The sequence below is a fragment of the Schistocerca nitens genome, chromosome 6 (assembly GCF_023898315.1).
Source record: "Schistocerca nitens isolate TAMUIC-IGC-003100 chromosome 6, iqSchNite1.1, whole genome shotgun sequence".
Taxonomy (NCBI): domain Eukaryota; kingdom Metazoa; phylum Arthropoda; class Insecta; order Orthoptera; family Acrididae; genus Schistocerca; species Schistocerca nitens.
In genome coordinates, this window is record NC_064619.1 from 420969787 (window position 1) to 420989882 (window position 20096).

The window sequence follows — 20096 nt, forward strand, 5'->3', positions numbered from 1 at the left end:
TTCAGATTATAGAGAAACTTTGGAACATGAAGCAACAAGTAGAATAGATAAAGGAAACCAGGAAGGATATGAAAGAGCTAGAACTAACCCTGAATGATTCACTACAAAAAAAAAAAAAAAAAACAGAGTATTTAAAGTAGGTGAAAAACATAAAAGTAAGATTTAAACCAAAAATAGACACACAGACAACAATAAAACAGTTATTTATTGATTAGAAATGACAAAAATGATCAGAATGCGTGAAAAGATTCTGTGAAAGTTGGAAAGAAAACCTACTGAAGAAGATGACCAGAAAATAATTGGTGAAGTCATCCAATGAGGCCATAAAAGTTGAAGAAGAAAATTAAATAAGTTAAATCCATAAAGGGATCACTGAGAAAAAGTATAGTGAATTCATAGAGATTAACAGAATACATGTGCTCTGTAGCACCAATCACAAAATTAGGGAAATGAATAGAGATTAGCAGACACCAACAAAAAGGAGAACTATGCACTTTTTTTTTTCACCCTATCTTCTTAAACGATGAAAGATGACCGTCATGTTTAATATTTTTTAAATTATCAATTAAATTTCAGACAGCATATTGTGGGAGAAATAGTCTATTAATACATGCAGGTAATACACGAGGTACAAGAGTGCAGCATATCTACAAGACTCTATGACAAGTTTAGTGTCTCCACTTGCTGTGTGTCATGGTTTGGAGGTGTGTTGCAGTCTTTACAGTAGTGATGTCATAGAAGTGAAGACAAAAGATATTATCCATTCTGTGACATTTTGGTTTGTCAATATGTATTCATGCTGTGCATTCTAATGAGACCAGACATCTGTAATTCAAGCAATTGTAATATTACTGTATTATACATTTATGACAGAAGATATCTCTCAATATATAAGGGGAATTTAATAGATTTATAATTGAGAGAAGAAATTTTCTTGGTCAAAAATGTAGGTTTGACAAAGATTCCAGTTTTCTTTCAGCCTCAAGCACTGAAGATACTGCAGAGAACGTCAAGTCCATTAAGAAGCACTTTATTCAGATCTGATCAGTAGGTGTGAATCATAATCACTTCATGGCATAGGTGTGCATATGAACTATATTACCTACAGTTTATTGTACGACTGCAGAAAAGCGGGTTATGTGCACAAGACACACCAAAAATTTACATGAACATTTCTTTGGGAAAGAAAGTATATGAGACAGTTTCATTGAAAACATCATTAATTCAAGTGTTCCCCTGGATTCTGAGTTTTCAGATACATTTAGTTCTGTAGAGCAGGACAGTTAACCAACATTTGGTATCATTAACTGTCATATTTTTCATTCATTCTCTTCTCCAATGTTCTAAACATTGTTCTCTCTCTCTCTGCTCTGTTTCCTGTCATGTTCTCATTTCCTCTCTCCACCCAAAAATTTATTAGTACAAGACAAAAAAGCTACTGAGAATACAGTACCTGTGCAGGCAAGTTTGATGATGATAGTTGTGAGGAGCAAAGTACCTATATTTTCTGCTTTGTACTGTGGTTAAAACTAATATGCAAGGCTAACAAGTGCTTAAATGTTTACATAATCAAAATTTAAATATCTTTATGATTTAAGATATGGAAAGCAATAGTGTATTTTGTTACAATATTCTTAATAATTCACACATGATTGCATCAATATGGAAAGGCTCAGAAGTGAAGCTATGGCTGCTATTTCACTGTGGTATTTTCAAACATTATTCTTGATGTATGGTTCCATAGCCATAAAAATTTCTTAAAATTAGTCGTCATTAGCTTGTGACCACAGAATCTTCATTGAAATGCGTTATCTGCCAGTTTCAATAATCATGTTGTTTTCACGGACAAATTGAATTGTAGCGCATTGATATGTTAGACAGCATTGTTTGACAGTGCAGTTTTTGGGGTCAGCTTTTGTTCCAAAGGCTTTCAACTTCTGGTGACTGAAGTGTACAGTGAGAAGATGAGTGGGAGAAGCATGCAGAAAAGGTGATGGGTTATGTTCTATACTTGTTTCTCCAGCAAAAAATCCTTACCTCATTTTCACACAATTTTAAATGCTTAAGAAATAGTGAGTTTTTAAAGAAGATAAATGTGTCTTGGCTATGCACATGTTTTTAACATATTTTTCAGTAGAGACTGGGAAGTTAGTTGATGCATATTTTGTGTTTTGTTATGTAAGATTATTCAAATTGTTTAGTTATTTTGTTCTGTTTGAATTGCAGAGTTCCTAACCATCTTTTTACTATTCTTTATAATGAAGTTCCCCTTTTACTGCTTTGTTATCAACATAATACACTCACCTCTTTTTATCCTTTATTGTTTCTTTGCAGTTACTCTTATGCCAAACATCAGCAGAGTGAGACTTGGTGACTGGTCAAATGGAGAAGCATACATGACAAACATGATACAGGTATCTTTAATGTATTCACAGTCCATTAATAAATACCACCAGACACAAAAATTTTGTTCTGAAAGCAACACTGTTACTTAGTTAATTTCAAATAAATGTGACATGATGAAAGTGAAGGACACAGTGATCCATTTGTGTAAAATTAAGAGATTCACTATCTTTTTTAAAAAGTTTGCGCACTTTTTGATCTATATGATTGTTATTAGATATGCCTTGAAAATGCGTATTTAGATATATCTGATGATGATCAGAAAGACTGAAGCCATTATTAGTGATCAGAGATGGTTTTAAAAAGGCAAAACATGTCAGAGATGGGTTTAAATTCTTCTAACACTTTATTTCCAACTGAGTCAAGTTGCATTATTTTGTAGCAATGTCTTCAACAGATCTCATAGAAGGAATTTTGAGAAATAGAGGAAAAATATACATAAATTATTATTAATTTTTATTCTTTCTCTTTTTTCTTGAGTTGATCACTTAGTACCACATAAAAGTAACAATTGTTGGTCTTTCTTTCAGTCTGCTATTGTTTCATGTACAACAAGAGTGTGTTTCCTTTGATCCATCCATGTCTGTTGTTTGGTTATTCTTCTTCCTTGTCATATGCTGAATATTTCTGTATCTCCGGAGAGCTTTGTGTGATGTCTCATTCTGTTGCCTAATTGTATAATTTGTCACTGCTGAGAGGAACATCAGTGTAGGTCTAAAAATTAGTTTTTGACTTTGGAGTTGCTTTGTGTATTTATGGTTATTCCACATTCACAGAGATGTAAAGATAGGATTTTTCCAGCAGTTTCTGATCTGATTTTGGTAACCCATTTTGAAAGTTACTATCATTAGCAGGTTGCTTTCAGATTTAGAAGAAGTATCAGTTATGTCTCTTGTTGAAAGATACAACTGTAATGTTACACTTGCTGATGTAGGTCGCTTAGTAGTGTTTCTTTCAGATTCACTGGAGGAGTTAATACGTATGTGAACTTCAAATAATTTGCAGTTGACTTATGAGTGTTAATGATTTATTTCCACATATTACATTACATTAATTCTTGCACGTATAGGTACATCAGATTTCCTAATAAATGAAGCATGGAATACTAAACTAAGTTGAAAATCAAAGAATAACACAACACATAGAATTTTACACATCTTGGAATACCTTTGCATATAGCCACTATGCTTGTCATTGTGGTGTGATGCTCTACATGACTCCTGCCTCCCTCCCCCCTACCCAGTGTCAACTGTATCTGAGGTTAAATTGGACATGATATCCATACATGTTGTCACTGTCTTAGGGAAACCAAATATTTTACTATTGAATTTGGTTGTACCAATTTTTCATCAGAGAACTGCACTCAGTGACACTTTCTTCATTACAGCACCCATTTCTTGTTGTATCTTGTCAGCATCCTGTTGGATGTGTATAATTTCAGGTACTGCATCTTTATCTTTGACAGTCGTGGGGCTGGTCATATTCGTTGCATATCGTAGATGGCAGGTTTCATTCTTTTAATGGTACAGTGGTAGGCACACCCCTGAAGTCCATCTTAAAAGTACTGTTGCTTCTACCAAGCACTTTATATGGCCCTTTGTATGATAGCTGCAATGGCCTGTGCATCGTGTCATTCCATACAAATACATGGTTGCAGTTGGAGAGGTTTTTGAATATGCACAGGTGTCATCCAATTTGCTCTCTAGGTGTCACTGGCTATAGTTGTCAGATGTGTGATCTTAATTTGCTGACAAACTCTGACACATCAACCTCATCATCCGTCACATTATGCATGAACTCCCTGGTAGGTGTACACTAATTCAGCAACTGTTGCCTCCAAGTCACTCTTAAGTGATGTATGGAGACCAAGGAGCTCAATGGGTAATCTCTCCATCCAATTTTGTGTAGCATGACACCAAAGGGCTGACATGAGTTGGCGATGCAGGTGTTCCACTATTCCGTTTGCAGCCAGATGATAAGTACTAGTACAAATGTACCTAGTGCCCTACGAACTGGCCAATGCTTTGAGTAGGTGAGCCTCACATTGGCTTCCTTGATCTGTTGTAATGTATATCAGTCCACCAAACCAGGTGAGTCATTCAAGGAAAAACAGTTTTGCTACCATCTCAGTTGTAATGTCTTTCATAGAGAAAGCTTCAGGCCATCTCGAAAATCGATCCTCGACCATGAGGCAGTAGCTGTAGCCTTCTGATACTGGAAGGGGCCCACCAATGTGTTGGTGTTATTCTTTGATTTTCATCTTGGTTTAGTTTTTCATGCTTCATGCATTAGGGAATATGACATAACTACACATGGGAGTATTAATGTCATGTAATATGTGGAGATAAATCATCAACCTCCAGAAGTTAATCACCTGTTTTTGTGACTCCAATGTGATCTCATTTTCCTGGCATTCCATGCAGTTTCTGACAAATTTCCTACAATCTGCATCCATTCCTGATCAGAAAAACCTCTCTTTGAGTAATTTCACCATATCCCAGACCCTGGTATGAGCCAGGTTATGCATTGATGTAACTGCTTGTGATCAAAACTGATGAGGTATGTATGGTCATACTTTTGTGCCAGACGTATCACAGTACAGTACGGCATTTGTTTCTGGTACAGGTATGCATTGTAACTTTAATCCTGCAGGGTTATCCAGTAACATGCATAGCTCATCATCATGCTGATGGGATTGAGCTAGGACCTTGTAATCAATTGCAGTGGTTATAGCTGCAACATGTGCATCTGCTGGCACATTTGATTTTCCTTGCACATAGAGTACATGAGTCATAAACTTCTTCTCCCTTTCTGGTGTTTTAGTGGGTGACGACTCTCTTGTTTCAAGAAGCTTGAATTTTCATCACCTTTTTAGAATTTATCCATGTTTGCATCTGCTGGTGGTAAGTTGTGTAGACATAATTTGCATTTAAGGTAAGATATTGTTGACTGTTGTTCATGTTACAGTACAAAAACTTCTCCTCCATTACGGGAACATTTTTCATACTTATTAACTACAGCATTAAAATTAACACACTAAAAACTTCTGACTTAATGTACAATAACATATTGTAGCAATGATTCTATGGATATTCATGTGTGGAGTGTGTTGTAACTAATACAAAAACATGTCATGTGCCAGAAAATCCATTCAATCAACAATAAAATGATAATAACTGTGCAATGTACCATATAATTCCCTGTGCATTCACTTAAATCATCTTTCCAGGATTTCACACACTGGGTTGCAGGATGGTATGACTGGAATCTTGCATTAAACCAGGAAGGTGGCCCTAACTGGGTAGAAAACTATGTTGATTCTTCAATTATTGTGAATGCAAAAAATGATGAATTTTATAAGCAGCCTTTGTTTTATGCTCTTGGCCACTTTTCTAAGTTTATTCATGAAGATTCAGTAAGGATTGATATTGTGCCAAACAATAAAAATGGAATTAGAACTGTGGCATTCACAACTCCATATAATGCAACAGCTCTTGTCATCTCCAATAAGTAAGTTAATTTTTTAATCTTTCTATTTGCAGTAGTGCAAGCATTGATAATAATATATATAATAATGTTTTGTTATTTTATCCATGATGGTTTGCAAAAGCCAGTTTCAGAAATATACTGCAGAAAAGACAACAACTAGACATATTTTTTTGTATGAATTATTTATTTCACCAAATCTAGTTTCAGGTCCGTGTTCACATTTGAAGTGGCAATAAGGATTTTTTGCACAAATTTCACATTTTTGTCTCATAATATAACAGAATATTAATGATTTTGCAGCTTACAAGAACTTTTATGTTTTAGTTACTGTTACTTCTGTAAAGTATTACTTTACACATAACAGAACAGAGGTCAGTTTCAGATATATAGGTCACACTGAAGAGCAAGATGGGAGGCACATGTGTTTATGTCATTGGACAATCAGCTTAGGCCTTAAACTGGGATATGGTGAAATAAATGAAAATAAAAGTTTGTGATTAGTTGTTTTTTCTCTCTAGTAATATTTTTAGGTTTGTGTTGACTGTTTATTCAGTTTTGTGCACAATGTTTCAAATACAGAAATATTGTAATTTTCTATCTAAACTCCAAACAGACTGTTAACAAATGGATCATCAACTTGACAAGAAACCTGATATATGCCATAACTCAATTATGTCAAGACCACATTATCAATCACACAACAATACTTACCTAATTATTATCGTGAAATAACTTTTGAGTGAGTTAAGACGTTTTGAAACCAACAAAAGTATTTTCTTCGTAGGATGGCATATGAAAATGTGTTTTCCTTTGCTGTTATATAATAAACATTCATTTTACAATCTTTCACTATTATTGTATGAGAAAATAAAGTTATCTGTGTACCTAGAGTCAAACAGCTTAGACATATCACAATAAATCATTGAGTAAATGACAAACTTCATTATAAAGAGAAATAAATTTACATTTTTAAGGTTTTAACAAGATACTTCTTGATATACAGTGGGTGATAGGGGATGTGGAGGCTACAGAGAAAGTATTCATTCTTCTCTTTTTGAGAAAGACACATGAAAGAAGAAATAGTGTAAATACTGTAAGTTTTGTGATGTATGATTGCCTCCTCTTTGGTTTCTTGTATGAACAGAAAAATACGCATGAGAAAACTATGACACAAAATATGTATCTCTTATTTACCCCAAGAGATGAAATTCTAAGTACTGCTGATGGACACACATAAGAATAAAAAATAAATGTTCTAGCTCTTGGAACTGTTCATTCTTTCTTCAGGAGGAAATAGGAGTAAGTTGGGGATTATGTAAAAGAAAGGCAGATCACTCAGACTGTAAGTTGAGAGTTGTCATACAAGAGGAGACAAAGTTGAAGAGAGAGACTATTAGGTCAAATGTAGTGCATTGGTAAAAATGTGCTGGCTTCAGTTCAGCGATTCTAGAAAAACTGAGTGAGAGATACGAATGAAATAAGAGTAAGAGAAGTGATAATTGAAATGACAAGTGCAAGATTAGCATAATTATGAAGTAGGCCAATAATGGAAAAGGATACAGGAACTAATCAGAGACAGAAAGAAATAGGATGGGCAGAGGAGTGGGAGTTACAAGAACAAGAAGAATACAAAGTAACAGATATACATATTGAGTAAATAAATAATTTAAAAAATTTACCGAAAGAAGGGAAAAAAGATATTTGTCTACCCACATCCTCAAAACAGGTAGGTCCCTCCCAGCCTGGGATCCGAGTATCCCAATATTCCTTTCTACCCTTCACCAACCTATTCCTCTTTCATTCCTAAGGAAGGAACTAACAGTTCTAAAAGCTAAGATAGTTATATGTCTATTACCAGTAGTTCAGTTTCATCTCAAGAAAAGAGTACACACTAGCAATTATGTCATTCTATGAAAACTTAAGTTTAGTTTCTTACAGCAGAAGTAATATTACCGTATTTGTGCTCAAGATGTACATATCTTGAATAGTTTTTGCAAAATTATTAATACTATTTAAGACTTCTGATAAATTTATTGTATATTATGAGCTTGACTAGTGGTTGTGAAAGAACTAGCCTCTATTTGTGCTGCAATAACTTAGACCATACTGAATAACCCTTAAAACAAAAAAAATTTTTTTTTCAAATAAAGTGTCCTTATAAATTGTTCAATACATAAATTTCATCATACAAAATATTAATACATAAATCGCTATTTAATGAAATGTTGTTACTTCATATTACCAATTTATTAACTAATAACTAATTAACATAAGTTTTATAATTAAATAATGGAAAATCACGAATGACAAAGTGAGAAGGACAGAATAATACTCACCACATAGAAGAGTCATTGGGTGTCAGAAACGCACATTGAAAGAAGACTATTAGATATTTTTAGTTATCATGTTAAGTCCTCCACCAGAAGTAGACAAGACAAAACATACAACTTTCACATATGCATACCTCATGCACATATGCGTGTGCACTTACACGTGCACACACACACACACACACACACACACACACACACACACACACACACACACACATACACACAGCCACTGTCGTCTCTGTGTCTGAGGTGAGTAGCGATCTTTGCTGGCATGGTTGGGGGAGGTACAAGAGATGCATGGGGGTGGGGGTGGAGGGATATCAGAGTAGGGGTGGGGGAGATGCTAGTGCTAGCTGCAGGAGTGGATGGGGCAGGACAGGGGGCTGCTAGGTGCAGAATTGGGAGGCTGTGCTGCGAAGAGAGGTAGGGGGTGGAAGGGCAGGGGAGAGGGGAGAAGTAGAGAAGGGAAAGAAGTATGCTGTGGGGGAAGGGGATAGGCAAGTAGAGTATAGATACTAGTGAAAGTTAATGGGGGTTATGGGAATGAAGGATATGTTGCAGAGAGAGTTTATCCGGTAATACAGAAAAGCTGGTGTTGGTGGGAAGAGTCCAGATGGCACAGGCAGTGAAGCAGTCATTTAAGTCAAGCATGTCATGTTGGACAGCATGCTCAGCAACTAAGTGGTCCATATGTCTCTTGACCACAGTTCCGCAGTGGCTATTCCTGCAGACAGTCAGTCTGTTAGTTGTCTTGTTCTCATACATTGCAGCACAGTAATTACAGCTAATTTCATAGATCACGTGGTTGCTGTCATGGGTTTAATTTGGGGAGGGGCAGGGTAGGCAATGGACTGCCACTGGTGGGGGGGGGGGGGGGGGGATAGTGGGGATAATATTTCTCATTTCAGGGCATGGCAAAAGATAATCAAAACCCTGATGGAGAACATGCTTCAGTTGCTCCAGTCCTTAGTGGTTCTGAACCATGAGGAGGGTGCTCATTGTTAGCTGTACATTGGGTATGTTGGGGATAGTAGGTGACTGGTGAGAAAACGTAGCAGAACACATTGAACAATTAGAGATAGGACGTTCATATTCACAGGATGTGTACATTAGTATATTCTGCAGAAATGATTAGCATTTCAGTTACCTTGGTTGAGCATGTGTCCTGTTGCCTAGTAGGCACAGCGTCCACCATGGGTCATGACAATTTGTTCCACGCATGACGGCATTGACGCATGGACCCATTGTTTTACCACATCCCACACATTTTTGATTGGTGTTGAGTCTGGTGATCTGGTGGGCCAGGACAAAAGGCTGACATCCTGTGACACCAAGAAGGCACGTGCTTATGCAGCAACATGTCATTGTGCATTGTCTTGGTGAAAAATGATGTCAGGGGTTTTGTGCAGGGTATGGCTATGGGTTGCAGGATGTCAATTACGTACGTCACACAGGTCACAGTGCCCTAGACACACACCAACTGTGATTTGTGGTTGTACCCTACAGTATCCCACACCGTAAGGCCTTGAGTTGGCACTCTATATCTTGTGTGAATGCAGTCACTATGAAATCACTCCCTCTGTCTGCAGCAATCCAACATGCAACCAAATAAGCAGAACCTGGATTCATCCAAGAACACTATCTGGTGCCAGTCATGCCCAGTAATGTTGTTACATATACTATTGCCAACTGGCATGTTTCTGCACATCCATCAAAGGTAAGCAGAGAAGTGGATGATGCGCACATAACCCACACCATAATAAACAATGAGTAACTGTCATTCCTGATAGTGTACAATGTGTTACCCTGTTACACTGTAGTGTCAGAGCTGAGGAGGAAGCAGATCTGTCCTGCAACGTCATTTGGATGAGGTGTCAATCTCTTCTGATTGGGGAGGGGGAGGGGGGTCTGACTGGTGTGACCTGACCCATCTTGTTATGTTCTACAGCCTTCTGTGAATCATTCTGCACATACCCATTGCACTGCCAAAACAGTTCATCCCACACGAGTAGTAATTTCTCAGAGGGATGCATCACATTCTCTCATTCCAATAATTTGCCTTCTTTCAAACTTACCAATTTGAGAGTACGATTTGTGCATACATGTTCAAGGTATCTTGTAAATCTGCTCAAGTCACACTGATTTATTGCCTTCAGTTTATAACCATGAGGAGAGCCGTAGGCACATTTTACCGGTGGGTGGTGTTGTGCTCCGATATCAATGTTGACCTAGAACCCGTGGGCTGACATCATTCAAATGCTAATCATTTCTGCCGAACATGCTGATGTACATTTTCTTGTGAATATGAACATCCTGTCTCTAGTGCTTCAAGGTGTTCTGTTTTTTTTCTGAACATGAGTGTATTTCATACATCACATGTGTGCTCTTGACTACAGATGTGACAACCATAGGTGATTGCACTCTATGGGACTTCTTGGTATGGAAAGGCTGACAGCTGTCAAAATGGGGGTGTTACTGGAGGTAAGTTTGTTGTGGATGGGGTATTGATGCCGCCATCCTCGAGGTTGTCATCAAGGAAGGTGGCTTGTTGGACTGAGGGGGACCAGGTGAAGCAAAGGCAGACAAGGTATTGAGGTTCTTGAGTAATGTGGTTAGGGTGTCCCCACCCTTGATCTAGGTCATGAATGTGTGATCAGTGAATCTGAACCAATCTTGGGATCCTGGATGGATTCCACTAGCAGGCCCCTGAACTGGTTGCTGTATCACAGACTTGTTTGTGATGATGCCTTCAAAGGAGAAGTAATTGTTGATGAGGAGGCATTTGGACATTGTGACTAGGATGGAGGTTATAGGCTTGGAGTCAGTCAGGCACTGGGAAATGTGATGCTCAATTGTGGCAAGGCTATGGGCATTGTGGATGTTAGTGTAGCTGGAGATGGCATCAACACTGATAAACAGAGTGCTGGGTTGTAAAGGAACAAGAACTGTGGACTGTAGGTAGGGCAGATGGTTAGTGCTTCTATATAGGAGGATAGGTTATGGGTAATAGGCAGAAAGTGATGGTCCACAAGGGCAGAGATCCTCTCTGTGGGGTCACAGTAACTGGCCACAATGGCGTGTCATTGGTGGTTAAATTTATGTATCTCAGGAAGCATTTAGAAGGTAGGAAAGTGGGGAATGATAGAGATCAACTGAGGGGACAGGTTCTGGAATAGACCTGGGCTGAAAATCTTGCCGAGTCTCTCTGACAGGTGATCTCAGTGGTCCATAACCACATTGGTGGAGCTTTAGTCGGCAGGTAGGGTTATAATGTCAGCATCAGTTTTTAGGTGGTGGACTGTGATCCTTTCTGTGGATTTGAGGTTGGTTTCCATGTTGAGAGATTTGGGGAATGATGGTGAGGCAAGGTTCAAGGTTAAGACATTCTGAAAACTTAATCAGGAATGATTTGGGGGCAGTGGGACAGGATCACAGTGCACAGTGATTAATATAGTTAGTGGGAAAAAATGTGCACAGACTGGTAAAAGTATAGGTGTTTCCACTGTAGGAACCAGGAGAGAAGGTCTTTAACAATCCCAGCATGAGTAAATTTCGGAGTGGGGCAAAAGTAATGAAGTCTCAGTCTTCGAATTCACCAGACATGGCCCCAGTGTCTCTTTTCTGTTCCACAAAATTAATGAAAACATTTAATGGCCTTTATTTACAAGCACAGATCATGCTTAAATGCATCACTGAGAGAGGTAAAAGCTAGCCTGGCACTCAAGTTCTATAATTGGTTTAGGGATTTGAAAAAGTTCTGACATACATGTATGATATCTCATGGGAACTATTTTGAGGAGGGTAGCATTCATGTAGATGAAGAAATAAGATTGTTTCAAAAAAAAAATACCCATTAGTTTTGAGCATATCTCATACATAAAAAATGTAAAGTCCCAGGTCCTTCAGGTAATTGATATTGATTTGAATAGTGCTTTGAATTTCTTGTCAAAGTAGTGTGTGAGGGAATATGTCAAAGTAGTATGTGAGGGAATAAATAAGATACTAGTACTAAGAATTTGTAGGCCCCCAGCATGAAATATCTTACATTCTATATACACTGCTGGAAAAAAATTAATACACCTGGAAAGATGATGTTGATTTTGATCCAGTGACAGTGCATGTAACTTGGAGATAGTAGATGTACTGACAGAGGTTTCAATGTTGTCCACCAACAGTTAGTATAGTGTACTAGTACTAAGAATTTGTAGCCCCCAGCATGACATATCTTACATTGTATATACACTGCTGGAAAAAAAGAAATAATACACCTGGAAAGAAGATGTTAATTTTGATCCAATGACAGTGCATGTAACTTTGGTAGTAGATGTACTGACACAGGTTTCAATGTCGTCCACCAACAGTTGGTATAGTGGTATAGCTGTCAAAGAACCTCTGTGTCTACCCTTTAATAGGGAATGCTCACAGCCAGAAGGCCCATTGTGGTGCAGAAGTGTGAAACAAGCAAGCAAACATGCCATGGAGGTGAACACAAGTTCACCTCCATGGCATGTTTGCTTGCTTGTTTCACACTTGCTTTCTATGGCCAGCTGAGTGAGTTTGAAAGGAGTCAGATTGTTGCCTTCCAAGTGGTGGGATGGTTCTTTCAGAGAACTGTCACACAAGTTGTACAAAGATTCTGGTATCAGTGGACTCATGAACATTCTTACATCCACAGATGAGGTTCTAGACATGCCTGCCAGGATCGTCGGATTGTAAGAGCAGCATTGGCAGATCATACAGCTACCACAGCACAGATAAGAGGACTTCTGAGTCCAGACGTGTCAACACAAACTATTTTGAAGCAGTTATAAGCAGTGGGACTACTGTTACACTCATCTCTAGCCTGTCTTCCACAGCTTTGATGTGCATGGCTTGACTGGTGTCATCAGAGGATAACTTCGAAAATTGAATAGCATGCTGTGGTCTTCAGCAATGAAAGTAGATTGTGGTTGCATGCCAATGATGGTCATTTGCATATATGATATAGACATGGTGAGCAGTGTCTCATAGAGTGCATTTGTCCAAGAAACACTGGCTCATCTGGGGTGTGATAAGCTACAGCTTTCATTCACCTCTGATGTTTCTCGAGGAGATGCTAACCAGCACACAGTATGTGCAGAATGGTGTTAGACCTTTTCTTTTGGCATTCTTGCAATACTAAGGTGATGTATTATTCCAACAGTATAATGCTTGCCCACACACTGCCTGTGAAACTCAACATGCTCTGCAAAATTTGCAGCGACTTCTCAGGTTAGCACAATCTGTGGACTTATCTCCAAATAAGCATGTGTGGCATATGATGGAACAAGAAGGGACTCAAGCAACTCATCAACCAACAATCCATGCAAAACTACATGAACAGGTAGAGGGGGCATGGCATACTGTACCCCAGGACAGTGTTTGCCTTCTGTATGATTGACTGGATGCCAGAGTCAGTTCCTGTATTGCTGCCTGTGGAGGCTGCACCACAAAGTAATATGAGTATTTCAGCGTGGGTCGATATCTGGTACTTCAGAACTACTTACGCTATTGATCTGTAAATGTAATCATTTCATGTACACTATACTGTTGCAACAATAAATTTTGAGTGAACTGAAAACCTCTGAAAGGGTGTAACAATTTTTTTTCTGGCACTGTAGCAGATAAAGGTAAAGACAGAGCTAATAGAGGTAGACAGTCTTAACTAGAGGATAATATTTTGTAGAGACATTAATATTGATTTTATACCATACAGTACTGACTGAGGACACCCAGAGCTTTTTTATGTGAAACTAAGGATTATTTGTCATGGTAAGGTGACCAACCAGGACTACAGGATATCGTGCAATGGCCATTGACAATTTATATTCACACTCAACAACCTTAATTTATTTGTATGTAAGATAGTCAATGGTTTATCCAACTGTAATAGCCAGTGGTTAGCCATAGACAAGGTCAGCAGATGAAGCTCCAATGTCTTCTTTCAATGTCACTTGCAGGCTAAATAGTATCAGAAGGAGTGTTTCAGTCCGGTGTTGCAGCAAGTTAGGGATGCTTTCAGTGTCCTATGGAGCTGATCGATCATGCTATTAGATGCCAGATGATTGCTAGTAGTCCTGTGTACGTGAGTGTCACACAGTCAGGTGATGTGTATGAATAGTAAACAGTCAAAATCGTGAGTGCAGGCTGTTGTCACATGGCTGGGATAGGTAAAGCTGCCATCCTGGTCTTGGCAGTCAGCTGTGGGTATTGTGTATGGCATACAAGTGAAGCAATCCACCACTGTCAGCAAGTAACATTTGTCATGGACAACGAAAGCAGGCCCACAATGTCCACATTAAAAATGGAATGTTACATTAGGAAAGGTGCTGGTGGGTGCATGACTGTGCCTCCCAGCTTTGGCACACTGTTAGGCAGTGTAAGTGTGTGCCTACTGATGGCAGTCTTTCCAAAGGCCTGGCCACACAAAATGCATGGCCATGAGCAACACAAGAAGCCCTAGTTGTACAAAATGGATGGCCATGAAGAACACAGTGATGTTGATGCCAGAGTTTGTGAAGTCGTCTAGCATCTTGTAGTGGCCAAGGAAATCTGCACTCAGTGTTGACACATTGACATCAGCTACAGTGAATATCCACATGAATGTGTAGCACAACCTGAGGTACAGTTCTCAGTGGTGTGTGCTGTACATGATTGTGGTGGGATTTTTAGCTGCCATAAGTGATGGTGCCTCAGCAGTCCTGTGATCCCTCGGCATAATTTGTGAGAATATTGACAAGTCAGAACTTTTGTAGATTAGAAATTTCATGCTGCAACCCCTTCCATTATGAAGAGATGCTTAGATATCACATTACAGCAGGGTGCATCTAAGCCCCAATGCAGCTAAAGTTTGTGCTCGCACATGGTGGCTGGCACTTCACCAAGTAATTGCTGAAGCAGGTATGCTACCAGCTGCTGTTTCACCATTGCCAGACTACTGCTAGAAGGGCTACTTCTGCATTGCCATTTGCATGAGTCAGATCGCCAGCAGCTGGATATGCTGCTACTACAGTGCCTGCTACTGTCTTGCTGTGAGTGCACCAACTGGTTGACCTGCATTGTTGGCTGCATTTCTATCTGTGTGGAAATGATGGCTTGCACTTCAGCTGGGAGGCTGTGCACCCAGGTAGTACACAGCAATGAGTCTAAAACTATATCAGACAGTGCTGTTCTCTGCAGCTGGTGAGGAAACTAAGATGGCCTTCTGTCACTGAAATCCTCTTGCTGTAGCAACTTATGAAACCGTTGCTCTTGCAGTGATGAAAGTTGTCAGATTAATTCCTCCTTCAACCATTTGTATAAACACTGTGTTAGTGGGGCACTGATTATGTACTGCATTCCATCTATGTAATTTTTCTCAAGCTGACTAACAACATTTTAGACTTTGGCGAGGTCATTAATGACATTGTTACTCAAGAAAACTGATTTCACATGTCAGAACCACGTGAATGGGTCACAGGGTCAAAAGGACAATGGTTTAACCAATAACTATCCTGTGCTTGTCACCATTCCAGTAACAGTAGGAGATGTTGGTGTGGTGGCACTTTGCTTGTACAAACTTTTCTTTAGCTGGTGCTTGGTGAGCAGAGTCCATGTGTGCATGACATGCCTGTAGCTCACTCTCCAGCCTCTGGTTGCATGCATCAGCTCTTCTAATGTCTTTTGCAATTCCTCTGTGGTTGCCATCTTGTGTCAGAACCAAGGTCTCACACAAAAGGTGGGGGGCGGGGGGATGGACACCAAAAACAACTCATCTGTTCTAAGTTTGAAATAGTGTCCATGTGTGGTTGTGGATAATTACAAATTACTTGTTTGCAAAATAAAGTTCACCATATTTGATGTCAGCGGCCATAGGGAACACAAAAGAAAAATAGAAAACTTTGTGAGTGAAGCACACACTTGAAAAATGTTCATACAAAAAACTTGATGAATTGTCCACTAGCAAGGCAAGGATGTAAGTATTAATCCACTTTCTGTTCCATATAGCTCATACAAACAGAAGTTTGTTATCACATGTTAGTCTACAGCTACAACCTACAGCTCAGCCATGCAGTAACTTAGATCCCATCAAGAATGAGAATCTTCAGAGGTTTGGAACAAGTCAAGATATCCATTCACAAAAGACAAGTAAACCACTGAAACATAATCTCCACACCATATTAACCATAAGCTTTTACTATATTGCTTAAGACTATTCATGCTTATATCTATTAAATTTTAGACCATAAATTAGAAAGAAAGCTGCTACTTGAAAAAAGTTGCTGCTGACTCAGTTATGTTAAACAGTTGAGTTGTTGTTTGTGTCCTAGTGTTAGCTTAATATTTTCTTGATTCCACTGGCATGTTTCAAAGAAAATAGTTATTTACAGCTTTACTTAGTTTACAATACATTACTACTTATGCAAATTCACAGTGAATGCTGCTACTTGGTACTTAAAGAAACAGGACTTTTCCATCACAGAACTAATACTCAGGTAATTTATAGAAAGAGTAGCTAATGAGATATCTTTTTATTTCCTTCTCAAATGGTTGAGATTGTCAGTTCCATGTTTTACTTTAGATGACAGTTTGTCAAATTCCTTTGTGTTAGAGTACTTAATTCCACTCTGAACTGTGCACAAGGACACAATATTTACATGAAAATAATTTTTATGCATTTATATGGGTCACCAGAAATTTACTTTTATGGTCTGTAACAAAAACTATGAATAAACAAATCCACTGGTAACTGAGTGTAAGGATTCCAGGAGCCTTAAAAGGAACTCTACAACCAGAGTGGTTATGTATTTTACACAATATGCTTTCTGCTCATTTCTGATGAATAAATAAATGCTTTATATATTTTATGTCCACTGTCCCAGAAAATAAATCCATTAGGCAATACACAATAAGCCAACATTGTTGTCTTTAAGTCACACAAAGAGAGATACTCCTAAGAACAAAGTGTACTGGATGGAGCTTCTTTGTCAATATACCTGTGTGTTGACTCTATTTCAACTTACATTCCAGCTGCACTCCTAGGGATTTTATATAGGGTGCTTCATTTATGGTATGACTGTTAATGACAACTTGCCTGCCGGGCTGGCCAAGCGGTTCTAGGCGCTACAGTCTGGAACCGCGCGACCGCTACGATCGCAGGTTCGAATCCTGCCTCGGGCATGGATGTATGTGATGTCCTTAGGTTAGTTAGGTTTAAGTAGTTCTAAGTTCTAAGGGACTGGTGACCTCAGAAGTTAAGTCCCATAGTGGTCAGAGCCATTTGAACCATTTAACGACAACTTCTAGTGCTGATAGGTCATTCTACGTGTATGAATTTGCATAACACAAGTCTTTCTGAAGTCAAGACTTAAACTGTTTGCTATGATCCAATTGCATCCTGTTCAGCTATTATATGAGCTTTGTCTGTTAGAACTGGGTTTTGAGCCTTGATTAGTATGCTTGTGTCATTAGCAAATACCGCAGTCTTTGAACCATTCTTTAAAGACATTGAACATAATCTATGTGCATTAAAAGTAACAGTGGACCCATAGCCAAACTGTGTGGGATCCCACATGTTTTGCTCCTGTCTTTTGAGTTAAGTTTCATGCCTGTTACATAATCTGTCAATAAGAAGCCTTGCTTTCAGTTACTGGTAAACAACTATTACCTATAAATATTACCAGTACACATCCAAACTTAAGGCAAAATTTACACATATTTGAAAGGTATTAAAGACTTAATTCTGATAATTACCAATGTTGAAATGTTATAATGATCATCTATTTCATCAATTTTTATCAAACTTTGCACTTGATAAAGTACACTACTGGTAAGATTATAATATGGTTTTCTTTTTCTTTCATTGATCTGAGTGCTGATATTTCTGTGTTGTAGGAGAGATCATAATACAAAGGTAACAATTGCAGACCCGGATCGTGGCTACATTACTATTTCAGTTCCCAAGAGATCTTTCAACACTCTAATGTACTGGTAATGTACATGTGTGGCAGTTTTAATAGTGCCTGGAATTTGTGAGAATGATGCCTAAAATTGTTGAAGGATATGGAAGTTTAAGATCTGTATAAAAATGTTAAATCTATTTTTTCCTTACACAATAAAGAATACAAGTAATGATTAAAAAACCTATTTTGTTACAACAAGTACAAACACATTAACAAAATAGTGATGTTTTTACTTTTTTACCCTCAGATAGCTAAACCAGTAAATAAGTTTCCAAATGAACCATACAGTATTCTTTGTCAGTGTTTGTAGTAGTATTCCTGGTGAACTGTACAATTTGTAAAGCTTTAGTTTCAAATCAACCGTCATCTATTATTGTGCTAATACAGTAGCCTCCTTTGAAATCTAAGTTAGTGGACTGCATGTAGTCTATGAAATGAGATAAAGTCACTGCATGTAGACATACACATGTAACATCAAACATTTACACATAATAAAGATTATTTACACAAAATATAAGTTTACATGTTACCCATTATTATGTATGGTTTCATGGTGCATGTTAACAAAGAAGTGTTAGTTGTGCCTTTGATTTGATGCACATGTAATGTTGTTGATATTCTTTTGTGAGTTTTGATATTCATACAGCAAAATAACTGATGATGGTAAAAGTAAAGAGGATTTTGTATAAAAAGAAAAGTGTTTCAAGAAAGAAGAAGTTTGCTAACACTGAGTGTAAACTAAGAGTTAGAAAGTATTTTCTGAAAGCATGTGTCTGAAGTGTGACCTTCTATGGAAGTGAAACACAGACAATGAACAGCAGAGTTAAGAGAAACACAGAAGCTTTTGAAATTTGGGGTTACAAAAGAATGCTGAAGATTAGATGAGTACGTTTTGTAGCTAATGAAGAGTTACTGCATCAAATTAAGATGAAAAGAACATTATTGCACAGAGTAACTAAAATAAAGATATCCTGAAACAACAAGAAATAGTTAAGTTGGAAATGGTGAAATTCACAGAGAAAGACCAATGCCTGAGAATAGTTAACAGGTTCAAATTAATGTACAAGGCAGTCGTTATGCAGAAATGAAGATACTTGCAAGGGACAGACTGGAAGGGGAGCTGCTTCAAAACCATGTTCTGAATGAAGATAAAATAACAACAAGAATTTTTTTTCACATGCTACCTGCACCTTAGAATGGATATAAAGTACTCTTTGATTTACAGGCCCTTTAACTGTTCAAAGCCTGGAAAATTTATTTCTTATGCATATATTGGTATATGATAATGGACTGAGGTAGACAGCATGGATTACTTGGTATTATTATTATTGTAAGATTGGGTAACATATTCTGAATAATATGTGATATAATTATTCTATAACAAAATAGAATGAAAAACAGTCTACTGGCTACCTTCAGCAGTAATAAGCATGTAAACTCATGTATTCACTTAAGTATGAATGTCCAAACCCTTGCAACACATTGTGACATCAATAAAAAATTTGGCTGACTGATATATCTGTTTTAATTTATATTGTAACCTGAGCAGCAATATTATAGGGTAGGATACCACGATACATTGCTGATGCGTTGTATGAAATCCCACTAATGAGTTACAATCAATGTAATATATATGCAGATTCTTTGTGATGCTCCTGGTTATATCCCACGATTGACTGATCCTAAATGTCCTGCAGGCAATAACATCAAGTGGTGGAAAATTCTTCAAACTAGTTGCCAGAGAGCATAGAGCAGAATCAATATGCTACGGTTGGCCTGCAGCTAGTGAAAAGTTTGTCATTGCAAAGTCCACTCAGCCACCAAGAAAAACAGCAGGCCCATAGAGAGCATTGATGACTTTCACCCTGTCCATATTCGTATTATAATTAGTCCCAAAATCAAGAACAGTTTT

General features: G+C 38.0%; 1 protein-coding gene across 1 annotated transcript in view; it reads left to right on the top strand.

Moving 5' to 3' along the window:
- Positions 1 to 19646, top strand: part of LOC126263744 (lysosomal acid glucosylceramidase-like) — a 229193-nt gene extending 209547 nt beyond the window's left edge. Inside the window, exons 9-11 of the mRNA XM_049960927.1 lie at positions 2335 to 2414; positions 5633 to 5913; positions 18117 to 19646. Coding sequence (XP_049816884.1) covers positions 2335 to 2414; positions 5633 to 5913; positions 18117 to 18216 — 461 coding nt within the window. The 3' untranslated portion in view covers positions 18217 to 19646. The remainder of the gene's footprint in view (positions 1 to 2334; positions 2415 to 5632; positions 5914 to 18116) is intronic.
- Positions 19647 to 20096: the final 450 nt, after the last annotated feature.